Source organism: Microcaecilia unicolor, chromosome 3 (assembly GCF_901765095.1).
Source record: "Microcaecilia unicolor chromosome 3, aMicUni1.1, whole genome shotgun sequence".
Classification (NCBI taxonomy): Eukaryota; Metazoa; Chordata; class Amphibia; order Gymnophiona; family Siphonopidae; genus Microcaecilia; species Microcaecilia unicolor.
Window position 1 is genome coordinate 187,291,267 of NC_044033.1, and position 21,281 is coordinate 187,312,547.

At 49.3% G+C, this 21,281-nt stretch overlaps 1 protein-coding gene across 5 annotated transcripts in view; it reads right to left on the minus strand.

Annotated features, from left to right (window-relative positions):
- SPATS2 (spermatogenesis associated serine rich 2) overlaps nt 1–21,281 on the minus strand; it is a 161,201-nt gene that overhangs the window by 30,766 nt on the left and 109,154 nt on the right. For all 5 annotated transcript variants that reach the window (XM_030196804.1, XM_030196805.1, XM_030196806.1 and 2 more), the window contains one exon: nt 19,571–19,770. In XM_030196804.1, the coding sequence (XP_030052664.1) occupies nt 19,571–19,770 (200 nt within the window). The remainder of the gene's footprint in view (nt 1–19,570; nt 19,771–21,281) is intronic.

Consider the following 21,281-nt stretch of genomic DNA (forward strand, 5'->3'; position numbering starts at 1 on the left):
GTGAAGGGAGAAAGTGAGCCTGCTTCACACCACGCTGCAAAGATACGCCAAACCCTGGCGTAAGCAGTAGAAGTAGAGCGCTTCCTCGCTCTCAGCATAGTGGCGATGACCTTGTCTGAGAAGCCCTTCTTCCTCAGACGCTGCCGCTCAATAGCCAGGCCGTAAGACCAAAGGGGGAGGGATCCTCCATCACCACGGGACCCTGATGCAACAGGCCCTGCTCCACTGGCAGTCGCAGAGGATCGTCGACTGAGAGCCTGATCAAGTCCGCATACCAGGGACGTCTGGGCCAATCCGGACCCACCAGGATTACCCTGCCGGGATGCTTTGCCACCCGGTCTAGCACCCTGCCCAACATGGGCCAGGGCGGGAACACATAGAGAAGCTCTTGTGTCGGCCACTGTTGGAGAAGAGCATCTACTCCCAGGGATCGAGGGTCCCGTCCTCTGCTGAAGAAGCGCGGCACTTGGCAATTGGCCGATGACGCCATCAGATCTAGGCTCGGCTGGCCCAGCGCTTCGTGATGTCCAAGAACGCCTGAGCAGATAGCTGCCACTCTCCGGGCTCCAAGGTATGGCGACTGAGAAAGTCCGCCTTGACATTCATGACTCCGGCAATGTGGGCCGCTGAAAGCTGCTCCAGGTTCGCTTCCGCCCACTGGCATAGATTCATAGCCTCCTTGGCTAGAGGGGCGCTCTTGGTACCTCCCTGGCGGTTGACATAGGCCACAGCCGTGGCATTGTCCGACAGAACCCGTACCGGTTTCAACGCCAGTACCGGGATGAACTCCAAAAGCGCCAACCGAATGGCTCTGAGTTCCAGGAGGTTGATAGACCACTTTGCCTCTGCAGGAGACCAGAGTCCCTGCGCTGTCCTTCCCAAACAGTGGGCTCCCCAGCCCGACAAGGAAGCGTCCGTCGTGACGACAATCCACTCTGGGGTCACCAGAGGCATTCCTGCAGACAACTTGTCCATCTGCGTCCACCAGCTCAGCGCCTTGCGCACTGCTGGGCCCAAGGGAAGGCGCACAGCATAATCCTCCGACACCGGAGTCCAGCGCTGCAGCAGAGAGTGTTGAAGTGGTCTCATATGAGCCCTGGCCCAGGGCACTACTTCCATCGTGGCCGTCATAGAGCCCAACAGCTGCACATAGTCCCAAGCCCGAAGAGGAGAGGCTACTAGGAACTGGTTCACCTGAGCCTGAAGCTTGACAATCCGATTGTCTGGCAGGAACACTCTGCCCACTTGGGTGTCGAATCGAACTCCCAGATACTCCAGGGACTGAGTGGGGCGCAGCTGGCTTTTCTCCCAGTTGATGATCCATCCCAGGGAGCTCAAAAGAGCAACCACCCGGTTCACAGCTTTGCCGCACTCTGCATAAGAGGGGGCTCGGATCAACCAGTCGTCCAGATAAGGATGTACTCCTTCCTTCCTCAGTAAGGCCGCGATGACCACCATTACTTTGGAGAAGGTCCGCGGAGCAGTAGCCAACCCGAACGGGAGGGCTCTGAACTGGAAGTGTCGGCCCAGTACTGCAAAACGCAGGAAGCGTTGATGAGGAGGCCAGATGGGAATATGCAAGTACGCTTCCTTGATGTCCAAGGATGCCAGGTACTCCCCTGCCTTCACTGCCGCTATAACAAAGCGGAGAGTCTCCATGCGAAAGTGCCGAACTTTCAAGGCCCGATTGACCCCCTTGAGGTCGAGGATAGGCCGGACAGAACCTCCTTTCTTTGGTACCACAAAGTAAATGGAGTAACGTCCCTTGCCAAGCTGATTTTCTGGCACCGGAACGACCGCCCCCAGGCGGATGAGATTGTCCAAGGTCTGCTGCACTGCCACAGCTTTGACCGGAGACTTGCAGGGAGAGAGTACAAACCCGTCTCTTAAGGGTCGGCAGAACTCTAGCTTGTAGCCGTCTCTGATGACTTCCAGCACCCAAGCGTCTGAAGTTATTGTGGTCCACTCGCCCAGAAACGAGGACAGCCGTCCTCCAATCTGCACTGGGGCGTGGACCAAGACCCCGTCATTGGGTACGAGACCCTGGGGGAGGACCGGAGGGAGCACCTCCGGGACGGCGGTCTCTGCGAAAGGAACGCTGCTTGGGGGAGAAGGTCCTCTTAAAGGAAGAGGAGGCAGAAGAGCCCGACCTGCCCGGGCGGTACCGACGGGCTTCCTGAAACCGTCCTCTGGAGGTACCGGGGCGAGCACTAGCTCGAGCCCTGACCTCTGGTAACTTCTTGCCCTTAGACGTGCCGAGATCGGTCACGATTTTGTCCAGCTCGACCCCAAAGAGCAGCTTGCCTTTAAAAGGCAATCTAGCCAGGCGGGATTTAGAGACGTGGTCAGCAGACCAATGCTTCAGCCAAAGCCACCGCCGCGCAGAGATTGTCTGAGCCATGCCTTTAGCTGAGGCTCTCAAGACATCATACAGCAAGTCTGCCAAATAGGCCAAGCCCGATTCCAGGGCCGGCCAATCATCCCTCAAGGAAGAATCCGAGGGGGAAGCCCGCCGCACCATAGTCAGGCACGCCCTGGCCACATAGGAACCGCAAACTGAGGCCTGCAAATTTAAAGCAGTAGCCTCGTAGGACGACCTTAAGGCCGCCTCCAATCTTCTGTCTTGGGCGTCCTTTAGGGCCGTGCCACCTTCCACCGGCAACGCCGTTTTCTTAGTCACCGCAGTGATTAAAGAATCCACGGTAGGCCACAGATAGGCCTCACGTTCACTCACAGCCAAAGGATAGAGGCGGGACATAGCCCTAGCCACTTTAAGGCTCGCTTCTGGGACACCCCATTGAGCCGAAATTAAGGTGTGCATAGCATCATGCACGTGGAAGGTTCTAGGCGGGCGCTTCGTCCCCAGCATAATGGCAGAGCCAACAGGGGCTGAGGGAGAGACGTCCTCCGGAGAGGAAATCTTCAAAGTGTCCATGGCCTGTAGCAACAGGTTGGGCAAATCCTCTGGGCTAAAAAGCCGCGCTGCAGAGGGGTCATCCGCTCCAACCGAGCGGGGATCCGTCTCCTCCAAGGAATCCGCAAAGGACCGTTGGGAGACCTCAGACACGCTGCCCTCATCTACATCGGAGGAGACAAATTCCTCCAAGGCCTGGGAATCAACCCGAGGGCGTTTACCTCTGGGAACCTCAACCTCTTTACCAGACGAGGGAGCAGGGGCAGCGTTGTGCATGAGGAAGGCCTGATGCAGCAGCAAAACAAACTCGGGGGAGAAACCCCCCAGACTGTGCACTTCCGCAGCCTGGGCAACAGCCCTAGACGCACCCTCAACCGGCGCTCGCAAGAGCGGGGGAGAGACATGCTGCGCATCCAAGATGGCGTCCGGCGCGACACTCCGCGAAGGTGCCACGCGGGAAGAACGGCTCTTAACTTTAGCCGCTTTTGTGCCGTCGCCCAAATTAAGGGCGTTCATGGCATTAATGTCTCCAACCTCAAGGGCGGCCCAAGAAGAAGCCATCCGAGCCGCGTGGCCAGCCAAGATGGCGGAGGCGAGGAGCGGGGGATGGGCGTTTATGGCGGGAAAAACCGCCACGCCGGAGGAAGGACCGGGACATACATCGGTCACGAAACTGTCACCCAAGAAGGGCGAATCAGGCTTGAAGACCCCCGCATCCCCTCTAGAAGCGCTCCAGCGATCCGGGGAGCGACCCTTTGCGCCCTCGCCCTCCGACGCCATATGCCACGAGGAGAAGAATCGGGGAACCCCCTGCCCGCTATAAAAAGGTAAAAATTACCTGCTGTCCGCTCCGAGCTGTAACGACCTGGTGTCCCAGTGAGTAGCTGCAATAGACGCTTAAATAAACGTCGAAATAAACGCCTTTAAGGACGTTCAAAATTTTTTTTTTTTTTTTTTTTTAACGGAGCCAGCGGGAGGGGGGAGAAAAGGAGGGACCTGGCACCACCAGGTTTGCACTTGCTCAAAAGAGCCCTCAACCCCAGGCACTCAACAAAACCTAAAAATTAGGCTTGGAGGCCTAGCCAGAGCTGCTGCTGTGTGTGACCACCACCTGCTGAGATAGAGAACATACTGAGGAGTTTCCGGCAGCACATGACCACATATAGGGAGGCAAAAGTTTGCTCTCTATCTCCACCTGCTGGTAGATGGACACAACCCACCAGTCTATGGATTGATCAGCTTGATGATATGGAAGTGGCAAATCATATTTAAGGTTTTATAGATATTCCAGCAACTGAGCTCAGCCACAGCTCTCACCAGAGAAGTGGTATGGCGTATTTAAGGTTTTATAGATAGATTCCAGCAATTGAGCTCACCAGCAACCACCAGATAAGTGGTATAGACCACGTAAAGTTCTGTATATATATAGTATTGTTCCACGAATCGTAAAGGAATGAATACACTTCCTACTTAATAAAAGAAGCTAAAGAGTAGAGAGAACATGGGAGGGGCCTGGTCCGGTCCGGAGGGACTAAAGGAAAGCAAATTAGCAGGTAAGATCTAATTTCTCCTTCCTTAGCGTCCCTCCGGACCGGACCAGGATTGGACTGATGGGAAGTACCAAAGCAGTAATCTGAAGGGAGGGACCTTATGAAAACTGCAGAGAAATGTTCATGCTGCATAGGCCACCTGGCGACAACTAACATGTAGTGTGTCCCAATGAGCAAAATAAAATGAAACTAGGACTAAGTTGCCAACTTACCAATGTGCACCGAGAGCACCAAAAATCGCCGTAGTAAGAATAGAGCCCGCTTCTGAAGTTGTGGAATATGTTGTAATACGGGGAACTGCCCTCTCAGCGAGAAGAGAAATAGACATTCTCATTTCCTTGATCCTTCGCGATATAGCGGGTTAGAAACAATGAAAAACTTTTACGCCTACTGGCTAGAAGGACAAAACCAATAAGAAAAAACCGATTGGGAAAGGTGAAAACTTTAAACTACAGCAGACCGAAAAGAAGTTACCAACCGTAGAAGTATTCCACACATAGATCTACTTGCTGCAATGGCTACTGGGAAACACTGCTTGAAGAGGAAAACTTTATAGAAAATGTTATGGCTACTAGAAACAGAATTTTAAGAGTCTGTTCACCTAGTTCACCTAGCTGGTGGACGAAGCGGGAGGTACAGGTGCAGGACTCCTTTAAGAAACCGCTTTGACAGTGGATGCTGCATAAGAGTGCGGTTGTCAACAGTATCATGCATCACTGATAGAGCTGCCAAATGAACTCTAATGGATGAGTAAGACAGACAAGATTTCGCAAGATGCAGAAGATATTCCAAAACATGCAAAATGGATACTGTTTGTGGAATGAAGTGGCGAGAGGAGTACCACAGAGTGAACCGTCGCCACTTTGATTCATAGGACTTTAATGTAGATTTCTGTCTGGAAGCAATTAAAACTTGAAGTACTTCCTGCGAAAATATCAAAGATGTTGCAGACCCAGTAACCACGCCATAAGTTTGAGTGACTGGGGGTCCGGATGTAGAAGGGTGCCTTGGTTCTGCGTAAACACCTAGTGAGATGATGGAAGAAACGCATAAAGAAGGCTGAAAAACCCCTGCTGGACGTTGGCATCTGTCCCTGTCTCCGTCAAGACTGTTGCTGAACGGAAGAAGCAAGAAATGTTCGTGAGCCTGAAGGCAAAAAGAGATAGCCCTGAAGTGTCGCAGTGAGGAAGTAAGGCTGAAAAAATGAGAGTCCATTCACCTAAATGCAGGGTGACACAACTAAGAAAAAATGAGTACAAACTCAAGAGTATACTCTTAACTCCTCCTTGGCGGATGACATAACCCATTGCCATGGCAAGGACCAGCATAGCTCTCTCCGCCTTGTTTGTCAGTAGGGAAAACAAAATTCACCCGAAGGTAAAACGAATTGCTGAGGTCCCCCAGAAAAAAAATATATACAAAAAAGCTTCTGCCAAAAAGTGTACTGCACGAAGCATCCCAATGACAGAACTAAGGTTCTTGAGATAACTAGATGACACTTAAATAGCGCGATTGATGACCCTGAGATTCGCAATAGGATGAAGGAAAATTCCTTCTTGGGTATTAGAAAGTAAAATTGCATTCTGCAGAATAGAGCGAGGAAATGGCCGAAGGCCCAAGGTCACCAAGAAAAATATAAACTGGGATGTTTGCAGAGGAGACAAAAGACTGTGCGCCAACCTGACTAAACAAAGAGAAAATCAGAGATATCTGATGAGAGATCAAATGAGAGATCAAATGAGAGGCCTGGCTACAATCACCACCCAACCTAGAGACTGTAAGAAATGCAACACCCGGTGCGTGACCTGAGAACTCTGCTGATAAGACTTTCTCCAATTAGGCAGTCGTCTAGGTAAGAATGAAATGACCCTAAGAGCGCAATGAACATCCTCTTAGATCTATAAAAGAACGGAAGAGAGAGTACTGCTGAAAATGACCGGTTAATGCATAAGCAAAAAACTAGCCATTCTCTGGATCCTGAGGAGAAGAGGAAAGGTGACCAAGGACACCAGTTAAATAGGGCTACAAACTCCAACCCTATCTCTATGGCTTTCCATAGTTGGGTAAGTTCTGAATATAGGAGTCCACCAACTATGGTAGTACGCTCCGGACAGAAAAAAATTGTCCCAGTATGAACGTCTGATTCACCGGCCTGTAATTTCTTGGATCTCCCTAATCCACATACCACTAATCCACGTACCACGGTCATGCGTCCTCCCTCACTGAGATGTAGATTGTAAGCTCCTTTGAGCAGGGAACGTCCTTCTTTGTTAATTTGTACAGCGCTGCGTAACCCTAGTAGCGCTCTAGAAATGTTAAGTAGTAGTAGTAGTACCAGACTCACACCCAATAGATATGAATGTTGAGCTTGTTTCAGGTTAAAACACCGAACCTAGGCCCAGGGTCCCCGGTGTTCCTAGTGGTGAACAGCCATGGCAAATATTGTATGCGTTAGTTTGCAGAATTACTGCAAACCCTTGCTTTTGGAGCAGAGATTTCTGTTCGATACTCTCGTGAGAGGTTTTTTTTTTTTTTTTTTCCTTTAATGCTGTTCTGGCTGTAGAAAGGTGGACATTTGAGCTTCCCCAGAATGGCAAAACTTATGTACCTATGCCCATTAGATATGAATGCTGGACTTGATGGACTTTAGGCCTTACCCAGCATAACCATACTTATGTACCTATGGTATAAATACACAGGAAGTGAGTGAATCCCCTTCCAATTGAAAGAACACTCTGGAGTGAAGGCGCATAGAATGAAAATGAAAAAGGACAAACTTGGAAATTACCTGTAACGAAAAAAGTGAAGTTGTGCCACAGCCACTTGGTGAAGGCAGTGTAGACAAGACTGTATCTGAATTCAAGAAACCTTGATATAACATCAGGTCTCTAAGGAAGAGGAAGAGATAGCAGATGGTATGTATAGGCATACTGGACCAAACCAGGATGTTTATAATCTGCCAATGCTGAACTGATAGAGTAGAGACAAACACGAGTAGATGGTTTGAGGACCGTCCACTATCTTTAAGTGAAAGGATGACTTTATTCTCTAAGTGACCATATGTCCTGTAAAAACCAGAAGAAAGCTAAAATGAAATATGAGAGGCTTCAAGGCAGTTGGAAAAGAAGGGAAGACATGAATAAAGCATGCCTGCTAAGGCAGCTGAGTGACTGGGAGCTTGGTAGACAGGACTGTCCCTCAGAGAATATGAAAGAGCTGATATATCCCCATGGCATCTGAACAATATACTGTATGCCTCTAGAGAAGGCTTCTTAAAGTCGGAAAAAGAAAACACTGTATAACACTACAGCCATTGAGAGTGTCTGTTAAGTTCTTAAAACACTATATAACATCATAGGCATGGAGTAAAATGCTTGAAAGGAACTAAGATATTATGGTCAGAATTGCAAAGTACCAATCAATTGACTCTTAGACAATGTAGTCCTATTCACCAGGGAATGAGAAAGACAGAAATTTACTCTATGCCTATAGAGAAAGTTTCTAAAGTTCTTAAAACACTGTATAATACTACAGCTATTGAGGAAAATGCTTGAAATGAATTATGATATTATGATAAGATGTAGATTTTCCACCAGGCAATGAAAAATGACTGAGCACCAGAAAAAAACTAGTGTTAACAGCCCCGTGATACATAGAAATTTAAAAGAAGAAAAGCTTGTTATATATCCATATATGAAAGGAGCCCCCTTTCAACCAAATATTGCCTGCTGATGTGAAGAGCATTTTAGAATACGCCGTTCAGCACATACAAAAGTGTACACATCTTGGAGCCGAACTGCTCTATGAACTGCAGCCTTACCTTCAGCAGAGAGATCCCAGACTGATAAGATGGAGGGAAAAACAAAATGGCCGCCGTTCGCTCCACTGGCCCTGTGGCGATCGTCGACAGCGCGCCCGACACCTCCGAACAAGCGGAGCCCAGTGGAACGGCGAAGAAACAACAGCCGGCGAAAAAGGCCCCGAAAAAACTGGAGGCAGCACCGGACCCGAAGAAACCTTGAAGGGAGAGCAAAATTTACACGTTCCGGCTGCGTGAACTGCGCGACGCTGACCGACAGCAGCTGTTTGAACTTTTAAGCCATATCGGAAAAAACAGGTGGCCGCGCTTACGCGGTTCGCACCTTTCTTTTTTTTTTTTTCATTTGTTTAAACTGCCGCCACCAAAACGCAAGAAAATGGAGGAAATTAAATCTGACGAGAAAAATCGCTGTTTAAAGTCACAGATACTGAATTATTTTCTTCTGTTTGTTTTTTTTTTTTTTTATAACCCCTCAATCATAATAAAACACTGGAGCTGCCTGCTCGTTAGAAGTCTGGGGAAAGAAAGGCTGCTTCTTTGAATTTCCTTTTATTTGATTTAATTCTTTTAAAGCAGCTACCTGTTAAAAGTGGCTGCCTCTCCCAAAGACGGTACACCTTTCCAGAGAAAGGGACGGCCCTTCCCTGCTAAGCCAGGGAGATGGGGAGGAAGGGGGGAGGACTCGAGACACCCGAGTTTAACACCCCCGAGGCTGTCAAAGAAAGAAGAGAAAGGAAACCCTGTCAAGCCTCTAAATAAGATTCCAGGCACAGAAGAATTATCACAAATATCTGTAATATCTAAAGAGAAAAGGAGAGAGACTAATGGGCTCACTTCCTACCTGCTGGGAGACTGAGAAAATACTGAGGCTAAGGTCACATGGCCAGGGCTCCTATTGGCTCTCTAGAGTCAGTTTTTTCTCAGTCTCCACCTGCTGGTAGGCGAGCACAACCCATCAGTCCAATCCTGGTCCGGTCCGGAGGGACGCTAAGGAAAGAGGAAGCTCTTTTTACTGACAGCAGGGTAACAGTTCTGAGGGCTAGTGGGAGAGAGGCTGGCTGCCTTGCTAGGTATAGGGGCAGGATGGTGGGGTGGCAGCTGCCTGCCTTGCTGGGGTACAGGTGGGGAGCTGCTCCCTGGCTTGGTGGAATACAGGCTAGGGAATGGGGGTGGGCAGCTGCCTGGCTGGAGGGGGGCAGCTGATTGTCTTCCTGGATGGTGAGGGGTAGTTGGCCTGACAGGCGAGGTGGAATGGGCTTTAAAAGAAAAAAAAAAAAAAAAGACGACGACGACGACAGGGTGACCACAGGGCATGGAGAGAGATGATAAGACTGGTGGAGTGCGAGACTGGGTGATGATTTTGGGGGGGGGGGGGGGGGGGGAATGAAGAGAATGAGCTGGACTGGTGATGACTGGGTGGGGAGGGAGGTTTCTACTATGTCTTACTACCAATGGCATTCAGGGATGCATTAAGGGCCTGATTTACTAAGCTTACTTTTTCCCTTGAACACAAAAATACAGCCGAAGTAAATCAGGCCCTGAAGCAGGTCACATAGAATAGTTCACCCTCCCCCCCCCCCCCCCCCCCCCATCATTTCAATGGAGACAATGGTGACAGGAGAAGGGAGGTTGAGAAAAGTTTCAGCAGCTGGCTCCTAAATCCCAAGAAAATCTGTGAAGGCCTGATTTAGATCCTACTGAGGATGTGGTGGATGGAGAAGGGGATCTTGTGTTAAGAAAGCCCCTTATGAAATGTGAGACCAGGGGATGAAGCAATATAAGTTTTCCATGCAAATGGTCATGATATGCTGTGATAGCCATAATCATACTGAAGTAGTCTGTAGGCCAAAGTTTGAGATGGACAGCAGATGCGACAGGATCGCAAACAGAGTAGGTGGTGGGCAGCCGATTGCACCATTTTGGAGACCGCTCTTAAACTGGTATGATTACTTCATAAATAGTTTTCTGGAAGTAAGGATGATACCCTGGATGTCCAAAGACACTGAAAGGCTAGTCAGAACTAGGCAAGTAATTGGTGATAGAAATTTGATTTAGGGATGCAGCAGCTGATCACCTTTGAGCAAGGTTAGATGTTGTCCTTTCTGGAATTGGTGGGGCTAGGTCATAGCAAGTAGTCTAGGGAACTAGATTTACCTTAGCCAGTGAGGTGTGATGAGAACTAAAGTGGTCTTGTTTTGATGGGCTTTCTGAATCACCTTGGGAATGAGCAGGATCCGGGGGGAGGAATGCATACAGTAGAACCTGATCCCAGGAAAATTGTGAATATACAGTGTACTACTCTGTTGAAGGCTGGGTACAGGGAGCAAAAGGTGCTGGTCTTCGTGGTGATCTATATCTGGTGACCCCCATTTGTCAATATCTGTTAGGCTGTCAAGTCACTAAATTACCACTCATGGGGGCTGATTCTGTGAGTGAATGCATCTGCCAGGTGATTCTATTCTCCATGTAGATATGTATCTACTCAGGACAGGAGAACGTTATTTCTAGCAATGCGAACAGAGATTCGAGCATTAGGTGCCTCGATTCTTTTGGAATATCCCTGTAAATGTTTAATTTGTTATTTAGGAGTGAAATATGTTTTTTGGGAACCTCAACATTTAAGGGCATTTCTGGAGGTTAAAAAGATCTCCAGTGGTAATATACAACCTGATGGCATTTAGACAGAAGGTGGATATATGTAGCTCAATCTAGGGCCTTTAGTAATGTTTTCTTATGTTTATCTCCTATTTACCGACACATCCCCTCCTCCTTTAGTGGTCTAAAAAGGGGTTTAATTCTTTTGTATAACTGATTTTCGTTATTGTTATACAAGACTCTGTGTTTCTAAAGCAGGTGTTTACTTGTGAATTGAAAAGAGAAGGCTCCCGGCATGACAGGGCCTGAAGCTCCGAGACTCTCCACGACGATGTAATGGTGACAAAAAGGCCACCTAGAGGGAAAGATCTTTCAGGGTTGCCGTCTGCAAAGGCTCAAAGGGAGGGCACAGTAAATTGGCCAGCACCAAATTCAGGTCCCAAGGCGGAACGATACACCTCACTGGAGGGCGCTAATGACGAACTACCTGCAAAAAACGGGTGACAACGGGGTGGACCGAGAAGGAACGACCCTGGACCGGCCCCCAAAAGACAAGGACCATCACCTGGACTTTCAACGACAAGGCGGCCAAACCTGTTCTGCAAACCATCCTGGAGGAACTCCAAGATCTTTGCGATGGAGGGTTGCTACCACCCTACAGTCTGAACATCAGTGGGCTGAAGTTGACTCTTGGCTATGTTGACCACTCAGCCAAGAAGCTGCAACAAGGACACCACTTGATCTGTGACCCACAAACTCTCGAGACTTGGCCCTGATCAACCAACTGTCCAGGTAGGGATACACCAATAACCCCTCCTTTCGGAGACGGGCCACCGCTGCTGCCACCATCACCCTTGGTGAAAGTCCTGAGTACCGTTGCCAAGCCAAAGTGCCTGGAACTGGTAATTCCAGCCCAGGATCGCAAAGCACAAATTTCTGATGGCCCGGATGGATGGGAAAGTGAAGGTAAGCCTCCGAGAGCTACACTGCTGTGAGAAACTCACCCTTGCAACAGTCACAATCATGGACCATCTGGAGGGCTCTGTTGACATCCTTGAGATCCAAAATGGGCCGATATGAGCCCTCCTTCTTATGAACCACTAGATGGAATATCTGCCAGAACCAATCTTGCGCGTCAGCATTGGCTCGATGGCTCGCAGTTCCAAGAGACAGCTCAATGTCTGGTTAACAGCCGCTGCCTTTTCTGGTGAGCCAAACGGAGATAGCCGAAACTGCTCCCACAGAGAATGGAAAAACTCCAGAAGTTAACTGACTCGCAATCCACCAGTCAGACATGATGTGGACCCATCCACCTAAGGAACCCAAAACTGTCCCTGACCTTCCACAGGTAAATGATATAACTGGGTCATAGCCCGTGCCGTGTGCAGCAGAGCATCTAGCTGTTGCCACTGTGCCTCCACAAGCATCTTGAGGACCTCATTATATTGAAAAATCTTGGGAGGTTGACGGGTGCCCTTGAGGACTGGATTCCCTTTGCGGGAACCACGGGCTGTTTGTCCTGCAACCCTAGAAAGTGCAGGACCTGGGCAGTCAACCAGGCGAGCTCCTACTGCCGAAAAAGACAAACCACAGAAAGATCCTCCCCCATAGGTAGTTACTCTTCCACAACTTCTTGAGCCCACTCATCCCCCAACAGTGGAGGGCCCAAGGGGTCCTCCACTGCTTCCTGAGCGCGTGAAAATTGGCAGGGCCATTTAGTGCCCAAAAGCAACCCCACCCCCAAAGAGCACCTATACCAGCGTGGGACTAACACCACAGTTCTTAAGACAATAACCCTGGTGCAAAAGTAATACAAATTAAGGAGAAAAAGAGGGAGGACCTAGGCACGAACCAGCTACCAACAGGAGATCCTTAGATTGCTCCGAACCCCCAAGCTCTCCATGGATTCCTGCCCTACAGATGCACTGGAACCCGTTGGGAGTGAAGCCTCCTCACAGACTCAGCACAGGTCTGACTCTGGCACGAACATGTGGTGTGTCTTTGCAACAGGAACCACCATCCAGAGAAAAGGTGGGAAGCAGGCCTCACCCACACTGCTTACGCCTGGAGTGGAATCGGATGTCGGAGGTAAGGAAAACCATCACAGCCTCTGCTCTCTGACTCGACTCAAAGCTTTTTTTTTTTGCAAAGCAGGTCGTGCAGAAGCCCTGGGTCTCCACGGGGCTGCCTGAAGGAACCCCTGAGAATGGGATAGGGGGTCGAGGCGGACCCCAAAACAAAGGTTGGGCAAGGACGGAGGCCAATAAAGGTAGGAGGGAGGCCAGTAAAGGTGGGATGACCCGCACTGTAGAGTGTGCACCCCCATGGGCCCGTACAAACATGGAGCTCCATAGAAACTAGACTGGCAGGTTCCAAAGGCTGAAAACCCGGCAGCAAAATTGTTTGCTTGATATTTGTGAATAAGCTATGCCCCTCAGATTATTCTTTTTTTTCCCCCTCCACCCCCCCAACTTCTTGCTGCTTGAGCCTGTAGTGCTTCAGTTTTTTTTTTAAACACAAAACAAGTCTCTCAATCTGTTGTTCCTGAAATGTACCCCCTTTTGCTTTTAAAATCTCAAACATGCTAAAAAATAATCCAGAGCCCAAAGCACCTACCTACCATCTGCTGAGGAAACTGAGAAATACTGAGAGATACAGGGCTCCACAGCACCAAGTGTATCCACTTCACAGTTTGTCTCAGTCTCCCCATCTGCTGATAGGAGGACATAGATCCACTCATAGGGCATGGTCTGGAGCTGACGCTAAGGACTCAAGTCTTATCCATGTTCAAATCAGTGACATATCACTGCAGATGCAGCCCGAGGGTGAAACGTGGCTATGTCGGCTATTTAAGAATTTTTAACCACAAAGTCAACTATTGTGAAAATAAATTGTACATGAATGGCAGAGCTAGGTACCAGTGCCTTACCTTTGGAGTTCTATAACTGAGTAGAAATCAGACATGTGTGAACACCATTCTCAGAGCAGGCTCTGGGGATTCCTGAGGATGTCTCACCTGAGTTTAGATGGTGACACTAGGGTGCATGAGGGGTATGGTGAAATTAGATCTTACCTGCTAATTTTCTTTCCTCTAGACCCTCCAGACCGGTCAAGACGCGTGGGTTATGTCCTCCTACCAGCAGAGGGAGACTGAGAAAACACTAAGCTTTTGAAGCCTGTATATATAACCTGTGCAGAACCTCCACTAGCCAGTATAACCCTGACAAAGCAGAGAAACAAAAAACACTAACAACAACTAGCAACCCTGTACGTGGTCACAGTAAACTGCAAAAACAAGAAACATCTTCCTTTGCCTTTGATAAAACAGTTGGGCTTCTACAGGTGGACCATCAAAGAAGAGCCCCACCTGTCCCAGACTCCTATCACAAAACAGAAATAAACAGAGTCTGCAATTAGAGAAACAACAATCTACAGAAGCCAAGAATTATCCAACACACACACCTCCTGGCCTCCAATACAGACAGGGCGGGCTCTTGACCGGTCTGGAGGGTCTAGAGGAAAGAAAATTAGCAGGTAAGATCTAATTTCACCTTCCTCAGCGACCCTCCAGACCGGTCAAGACGCATGGGACGTACCAGAGCAGTAACTAACTTACGGGAGGGACCTACTAAGGCCAGAGGTCAAAACTGCTGCCCCAAAGCGCACCTTGTCCTTTGCATGCACAGGAATCCTATAATGCTTCACAAAGGAATGCAACGAAAACCAAACCACAGCCCGACAAATATCTAATGGAGAAATCATACTATTCTCCGCCCACGAGGCTGCCATTCCCCTAGTGGAATGAGCAGACCAGCCCCTAGGCACCACAGGACCCTTCACCAAGTAAGCAGATGAAACCGCCTCCTTCAACCACCGTGCTATGGTCACCTTAGGAGCCGCTGCACCCTTCTTTGGGCCAGCATGAAGAACGAACAAACGGTCAGAGGCTCTGAAGTCCTGAGTTCCAGAGAGATAATAACTCAAAACTCTCCTGATATCCAGCTTGGCAATACCACGCTGCTCCGAATCTCCAGCCATATCACCCAACACTGGCAGAGAGATGATCTGATTAACATGGAACTCGGAAACCACCTTGGGCAAAAAAGGAAAGCACCGTCCGCAACGAAACCTTTCCCTCAGAAAGGACAAAAATGGTTCCCTACAAGACAAAGCCTGAAGCTCTGAAACCCTCCGTGCTGAAGTAATCGCCACCAACAAGACCGTCTTTAAAGATAAATCCTTACAAGATGCCGATACCAGAGGCCCGATCAAAGCATCCAAAACTAGCTTCAAATCCCACGGAGGCACCATCCGTCACTGAGGCGGACGCAGCAACTTAACACCCTTCAAAAAACGCACTACCTCAGGCACAGAAGCGAAGGACTTTCACTAAAGCTTCCCACGAAAACATGACAAAGCTGCCACCTGAACCTTCAGTGTAGATAAGGCCAGACCCCTATCAACACCATCGTGCAAAAATTCCAAAACTTCCGCCACCGAAGAGCGACACGGCCGAACTCGATGGTCTTCACACCAGTGCTCAAAGATTCTCCAAACCCGGACATACGCCAAGGAAGTGGATCGTCTACGGGAACTCAACATCGTAGCAAAGCCACTGGACGAAAGCCCCCTCTTCAACTTGTGCCGCTCAAGAGCCAAGCCATAAGCGAAAACCGAGCCGGATCCGGCATGATTATCGGGCCTTGACACAGAACTGATCCCAACAAAGGCAGGGCCGCCGCCCCTGCCAACCGCACCAGGTCTCCGTACCATGGTCGACACTGCCAATCCGGAGCCACCAGAATCACCCGACCGGAGTGAAGTTTGATGCGCTATATTACTTGACCGACTAACAGCCACGGAGGAAACACATACAGCCACTCCCGAGGCCAAGGCAACAGAAGAGCATCGATTCCCTCTGCTCGAGGGTCTCTTCAGCGACTGAAAAAAAAAAAAATCTCTGAACTTGCACATAGCGAGCCGTTGCCCTAAGATCTATCACCGAAAGTCCCCAGACCGACACAACTCACTGGAACACTGACCGAAGAAAAGACCACTCTCTGGGATCTAGAGTGTGCCTGCTGAGATAATCTGCATCTATGTGACCTACCCCGGCCACATGCCCTGCCAAGAGAGCCTGAAGATGAGTTCAACTGCACTGCCAAGGCTCTTCGTCCCCCCTTGACGGTTGACATACGCTACTGCCATGGCGTTGTCGCAGAGCACTCGGACTGCCTTGTGGCAAACCACCGACGGCAAGGCCTGGAGCGCCTCTCGAATGGCCCGAGTTTCCAGCCGGTTGATGGACCATTCTGCTTCTGCCCGAGACCAGCGGCCTTGAGCTACCTGACCGAGACAATGTGCCCCCCAATCTTGCAGACTGGCATCTGTGACCATTACCAGCCCCTGTGGGGACTCCAACGGCATTCCTTTTCCCAAATTGCGCGGGTTGAGCCACCAGCGGAGACTGAGATGAGGGACCACCGACAGCGGACAACACATCTCCAAGTCCTGCGACAGAGGGGACCAACGACTTAGCAGAGCTGACTGTACCTGACGCATGTGCGCCCTGGCCCACGGAACTACCTCTATGGTCGCCGCCATCAGGCCCAGGACCTGACGATAAGTACGGGCCGTCGGCGCCTTCTCTGCAAGGAACCGACAAATCGGACCCTGTAACTTGGAACCAAAAGGCCGCACGAATGAAAGTGAAGATAAGCTTCCGTCAAATCCAGGGAAGTGAGAAACTCTCCTTTCCGGACCGCACCAGTGACCGACCGCAACGTCTCCATCCGAAAAGAGGGCACCTTGAGTGCCGCATTGACCCTTTTGAGATCTAAAATGGGACGAAAAGTGTCCTCTTTCTTGTGGACCACAAAATAGATCAAATAGCACCCTGAGCGTTGCTGATCTGAAGGAACAGGAACCACGGCTCCCAACGCGAGCAGCCACCGCAGAGTGTCCCTCACTGCTGCCCTCTTGCTCCAAGACTGACAGAGAGATTCTAGAAACACTTCGGGAGAACAGCTTTCGAATTCCAGCGCATATCCACCTCGAAACACCTCGAGAACCCACTGATCTGACCTGATTTGGGCCCAGCTCTGGTAAAACAGACTCAGCCGAGCCCCAACATGCACCAAAGCCTGAGCCCACACACCTTCATTGGGAATTGCGGCCTGAATACTAACCTCCCGTGGAAAAGCCACGCCCTCCGCGACAACTCTCACGAAAGAACTGTGTGCGCTGGAAAAACCGACCCCTAGAGGTCCTACTACTACTACTACTACTACTATTAAACATTTCTATAGTGCTACTAGACTTACGCAGCGCTGTACAAATTAACATGAAAAGACAGTCCCTGCTCAACAGAGCTTACAATCTAAATTGGACAGACGAACAGACAGCTAGGGGTAGGTCCCACTCGATCTGCCCGGCCTATACCGCTGAGCCTCCCTAAACCATCCCCGAGGAACTAGTTCTGGCCCCTGCCTTGAACCGAAAATCTGGAAGCCATAGAACCTTGGTATCACTAAGACCTCACACTAACTTGTCCAAATCTTCTCCAAAGAGCATAGCTCCCTTAAGTGGCAGAGACCCACAACCATAGCCATATTTTTTGTCTGAAGTACGCAACAAATCATAAAAGCCTCAGACAAAAAGGATGAACCCATGTCCAAGTTGGTTAACTCCTGACCCCCAGAAGAACCAACATCTACCGAATCATCCAGGAGCTTCTCGGCCCAATGAAAACATGCCCGAGCTACCAGAACCCCACAAACCGAGGCCTGCAGGGCTAGAGCCGACAAAACAAAACTACGCTAGAGAAAAGATCCCAACCTCCTATCCTGAGGATCACGGAGGGCCATTCCTCCATCAACCAGGATAGCCGTAGCTATAATTACTGCCGTCACTACTGCATCTACCGTGGGAGCCTTAAAGGAATCCCTATCATCCTGAGGGAGGGGATAAAGCCTCGCCATTGCCTTTGCCACCTTACACGGCAAATCCCATTCCTGTCAAATCATCTCCCGGAGATCCTTGTTCATAGGGAAGGATCACGCCTGACGCTGAATGCCCTTCACCAACGGATCTTGGACAGTTTCCCCCAAAGCCACCTCAGGACCAAACTGAAGGGTGGATGACACCTGATCTGTGAGTTCTGACAGCTCATCTCTATGGAAAATCCGCACTACTGAAGGATCCTCTCCAGGAATCCAACAATCCTGCTCCTGAGAGCCATCAATTCCATCTGACTCCCCCAGATCACTAAGTGCAGCTTCTGCAGCTACAGGAGAAAAACATTGCCTGTCCTCTGACCACTCTAACCGTGGTCTCTCAGCCAAGACGGAAACAGCCCCCTCTTCCAATTGGGGGGGGGGGGGGTCCCCGATCTCCAGGCCTGATACCGCGTCCAGACAAATCTGGAGGAAAGCCCACCATTCCTGGACCGTCATTAGGCCCTTTTGTGCCAAAAACGGAGGCCGCAGGCCCAAAAACAGCTGGCTCCACGGGCCGCGTCGGACTCAAGATGGCGGCCGTTCCCGCCGAAACTGTTCCCGCTGACAGCAGCCCTGCCTACGCTCCCGCTGACCCGGAGACTCCCGACACCATCGATCCCTCCGCGGTCAAGACGGGGGGAGCCGCAGCCACCTTTATAGGCGCACCGCAAAGCTACACTGAGCGCCCGGCGCCTCTACCCCTCGCCACAGGCACGCGCGACATCGGAGGAGCTGGGCCGCCATAAACCACGAGGGAAGGGAAAAGCTGTTCCGCAAACGCGCCAAACCAAAAACTCACTCACACTGCAAAAGCACTGAAGAAAGCGCTGCTCCCTCGTTCCAGCAAGGAATCGAAACCCCCATTCGGTCCGCTGAAAATAAAGAAATAAATGCCCTTAAAGGCACAGTACTCCAACTCTGGCAGCTGGAAATTGTAAGGCACTCAAGGCTACAATACTGAGACAGCAGCCGAGGCACAAAGCTGCCAAGCAAAACGAAATAGAATAACTGACCTTAAAGGCACAGTACTCTAATTCTGGCATCTGGAATTGTAAGGCACTCAAGGCTACAATACTGAGAAAGCAGCCGAGGCACAAAGCTGGCAAGCAAAATGAAATAGAATAACTGACCTTAAAGGCACAGTACTCTAACTCTGGCATCTGGAAATTGTAAGGCACTCAAGGCTACAATACTGAGAAAGCAGCCGAGGCACAAAGCTGCCAAGCAAACAGAAATAGAGAGCAGCACAGGGGGAGGGACCCAAACATAGGTGTAACACCCCAGGGGGAAAAACTGGGCCCCACAGGACCCAGGGCCCCAAAGCACTTTTTTTTTTTTTTTTACACACACGTACAGGGTACTGCAACAGAATAAAGTTTGGAAGGAAAAAATCCTACGACCCAATGACAAACTACCTCACCAGACTATTGGAGACTGCACAGGCTGTCAACTGCTACCTCTGCTGAGACTGAGAAAATACTGGCTAGTGGAGGTTCTGCACAGGTTATATATACAGGCTTCAAAAGCTTAGTGTTTTCTCAGTCTCCCTCTGCTGGTAGGAGGACATAACCCACGCGTCTTGACCGGTCTGGAGGGTCGCTGAGGAATACTAGTCTGATAGGAGGCGGCTAAGTAGGAGGTATTACTGCTCAGTTCATATCAGATGGCTGTTGAAGTATAAGAAAGTTATTACCTGTCTGAGAGTCTGATTTGGACGGCTACTGGCGTGGGAGGTGGTTGTGGAGGCGGTGGTGATGGGTTTCTTGCTAGGTGCTGTAAGGCTAGTGGTAGAGGCACTATCCGGCCTGGAGATGGAGTTTGCACATATCTCACTTGAGCTGGTAGTGGAATTGCAGCGTGACCGGGTCGAATAACTGTTCTTTGGATGGGAAACTGCAGAGGGAAAGGAAACAGACCTGAGCATCAAGAGAAACATTATGAATGCAATCCTCTGTGCTCACAAAAAATAAAAAAGCATACGTGTATTTATACTCCCGAGGTATAGGCATGTGAATTCATACACACATGTACATATAAATGGACATGTACTCACACGCAAAAAAGCACACAGTAAATTAGTAGATTATGGTAGAAAAATACCAATCAGTCCATCCACTCTGTCCTACTATTCTAGTCCACAGTACCAAAAGAATATCCTAATTGCAAGCTAAACAGTGAGACCACTTGTTTGTGGATACAAAAAAAACAAAAAACCTTACGTTTGTCATTTTTCTTCTTTACATTTTATCATCTTGAGTAGAACAAAACATTCTCTACTTAGTTTACACCCTTCCCAAAGTTTTTAAATAATCCAAATAGCTACTGAAAGAAACACTCGTTTGTACACAGACACACTGAACCAGAGGTATTACATGCATGCACACTGAGAAGCAGAGGTATTAGATATTCACACAATACAGAAGCACACCCTGCTTACAGTGACATTTCATACCCACTTTATTGGGATTGCACAAGACAAGGTGTTTGGCTGCTGCTGAAGTACCGACAGCTAACCAGCACTGTACATCAGTTTTATAGTGAATCCCATAAATCCTTTCTACCCCTTAACATGAGAACCACAGAAGGAAAGAAAACTGACAGACTTGTATAAAAAAGTGACAACATGGGGAGGACAGATTATGCACATAAAAAGCACTCTGCCTGAATACTTCTTTCCTTCATATTAGGTGTGTTCCCAGAGACCGTTTAGATCAGGGAAGGGAAATATTGAGCTCAGACTGGATTTTCAAATTTGTGTTATTGTCTAAGAAAACAGTGCCTGCAGATACTTTGGACTCATGGCAAGTTTCAAAACAAATGCTTGCACCTACTTTCACTTTCAGCACTAGTGCAAAGTCCATAGATTTCATCCTGATGTGGACAGTTCACATTTGGAACTCTACCCCTCTACCAAGTGACTGAAATACCTCAGTCCTATGTCCCCAGACCCTCTAAGAACCTCTTAAGCCAGGACTAGCTGAGGTTTTCAGGAGCAATGCAACACTGCTCTACTAGTTCCCATCCACCCCACTATCCGTGTGTTTGCATACAGTGGACTGCTGTTAGCACTCATAAATTATCCAACACATATACACACCAAGACAAACACAAAGATGATGGGCACAAGCATCAACAAAACAAGTGATACATGGTACACAACGCTGATATCTCAGCCCTTCAGCTCTGCATATATAATTTCACTATGGCACAGATCACAAGTGAACTGACTTTAAAGATCTCAAAGCCAGAAAGGAAGAAGCAAGAAGTCTCAGTACAAGGCAGGGCAGGACAGGATGGAAGTAAACTGGAGGAGTTGTATGGTGAGTTCTTAGGACTAAAATAGTAGGGGGCACTGCAGGGTGGCACTAAGGTGCATGGGTATTTACCATAGTAATCTTTAACAC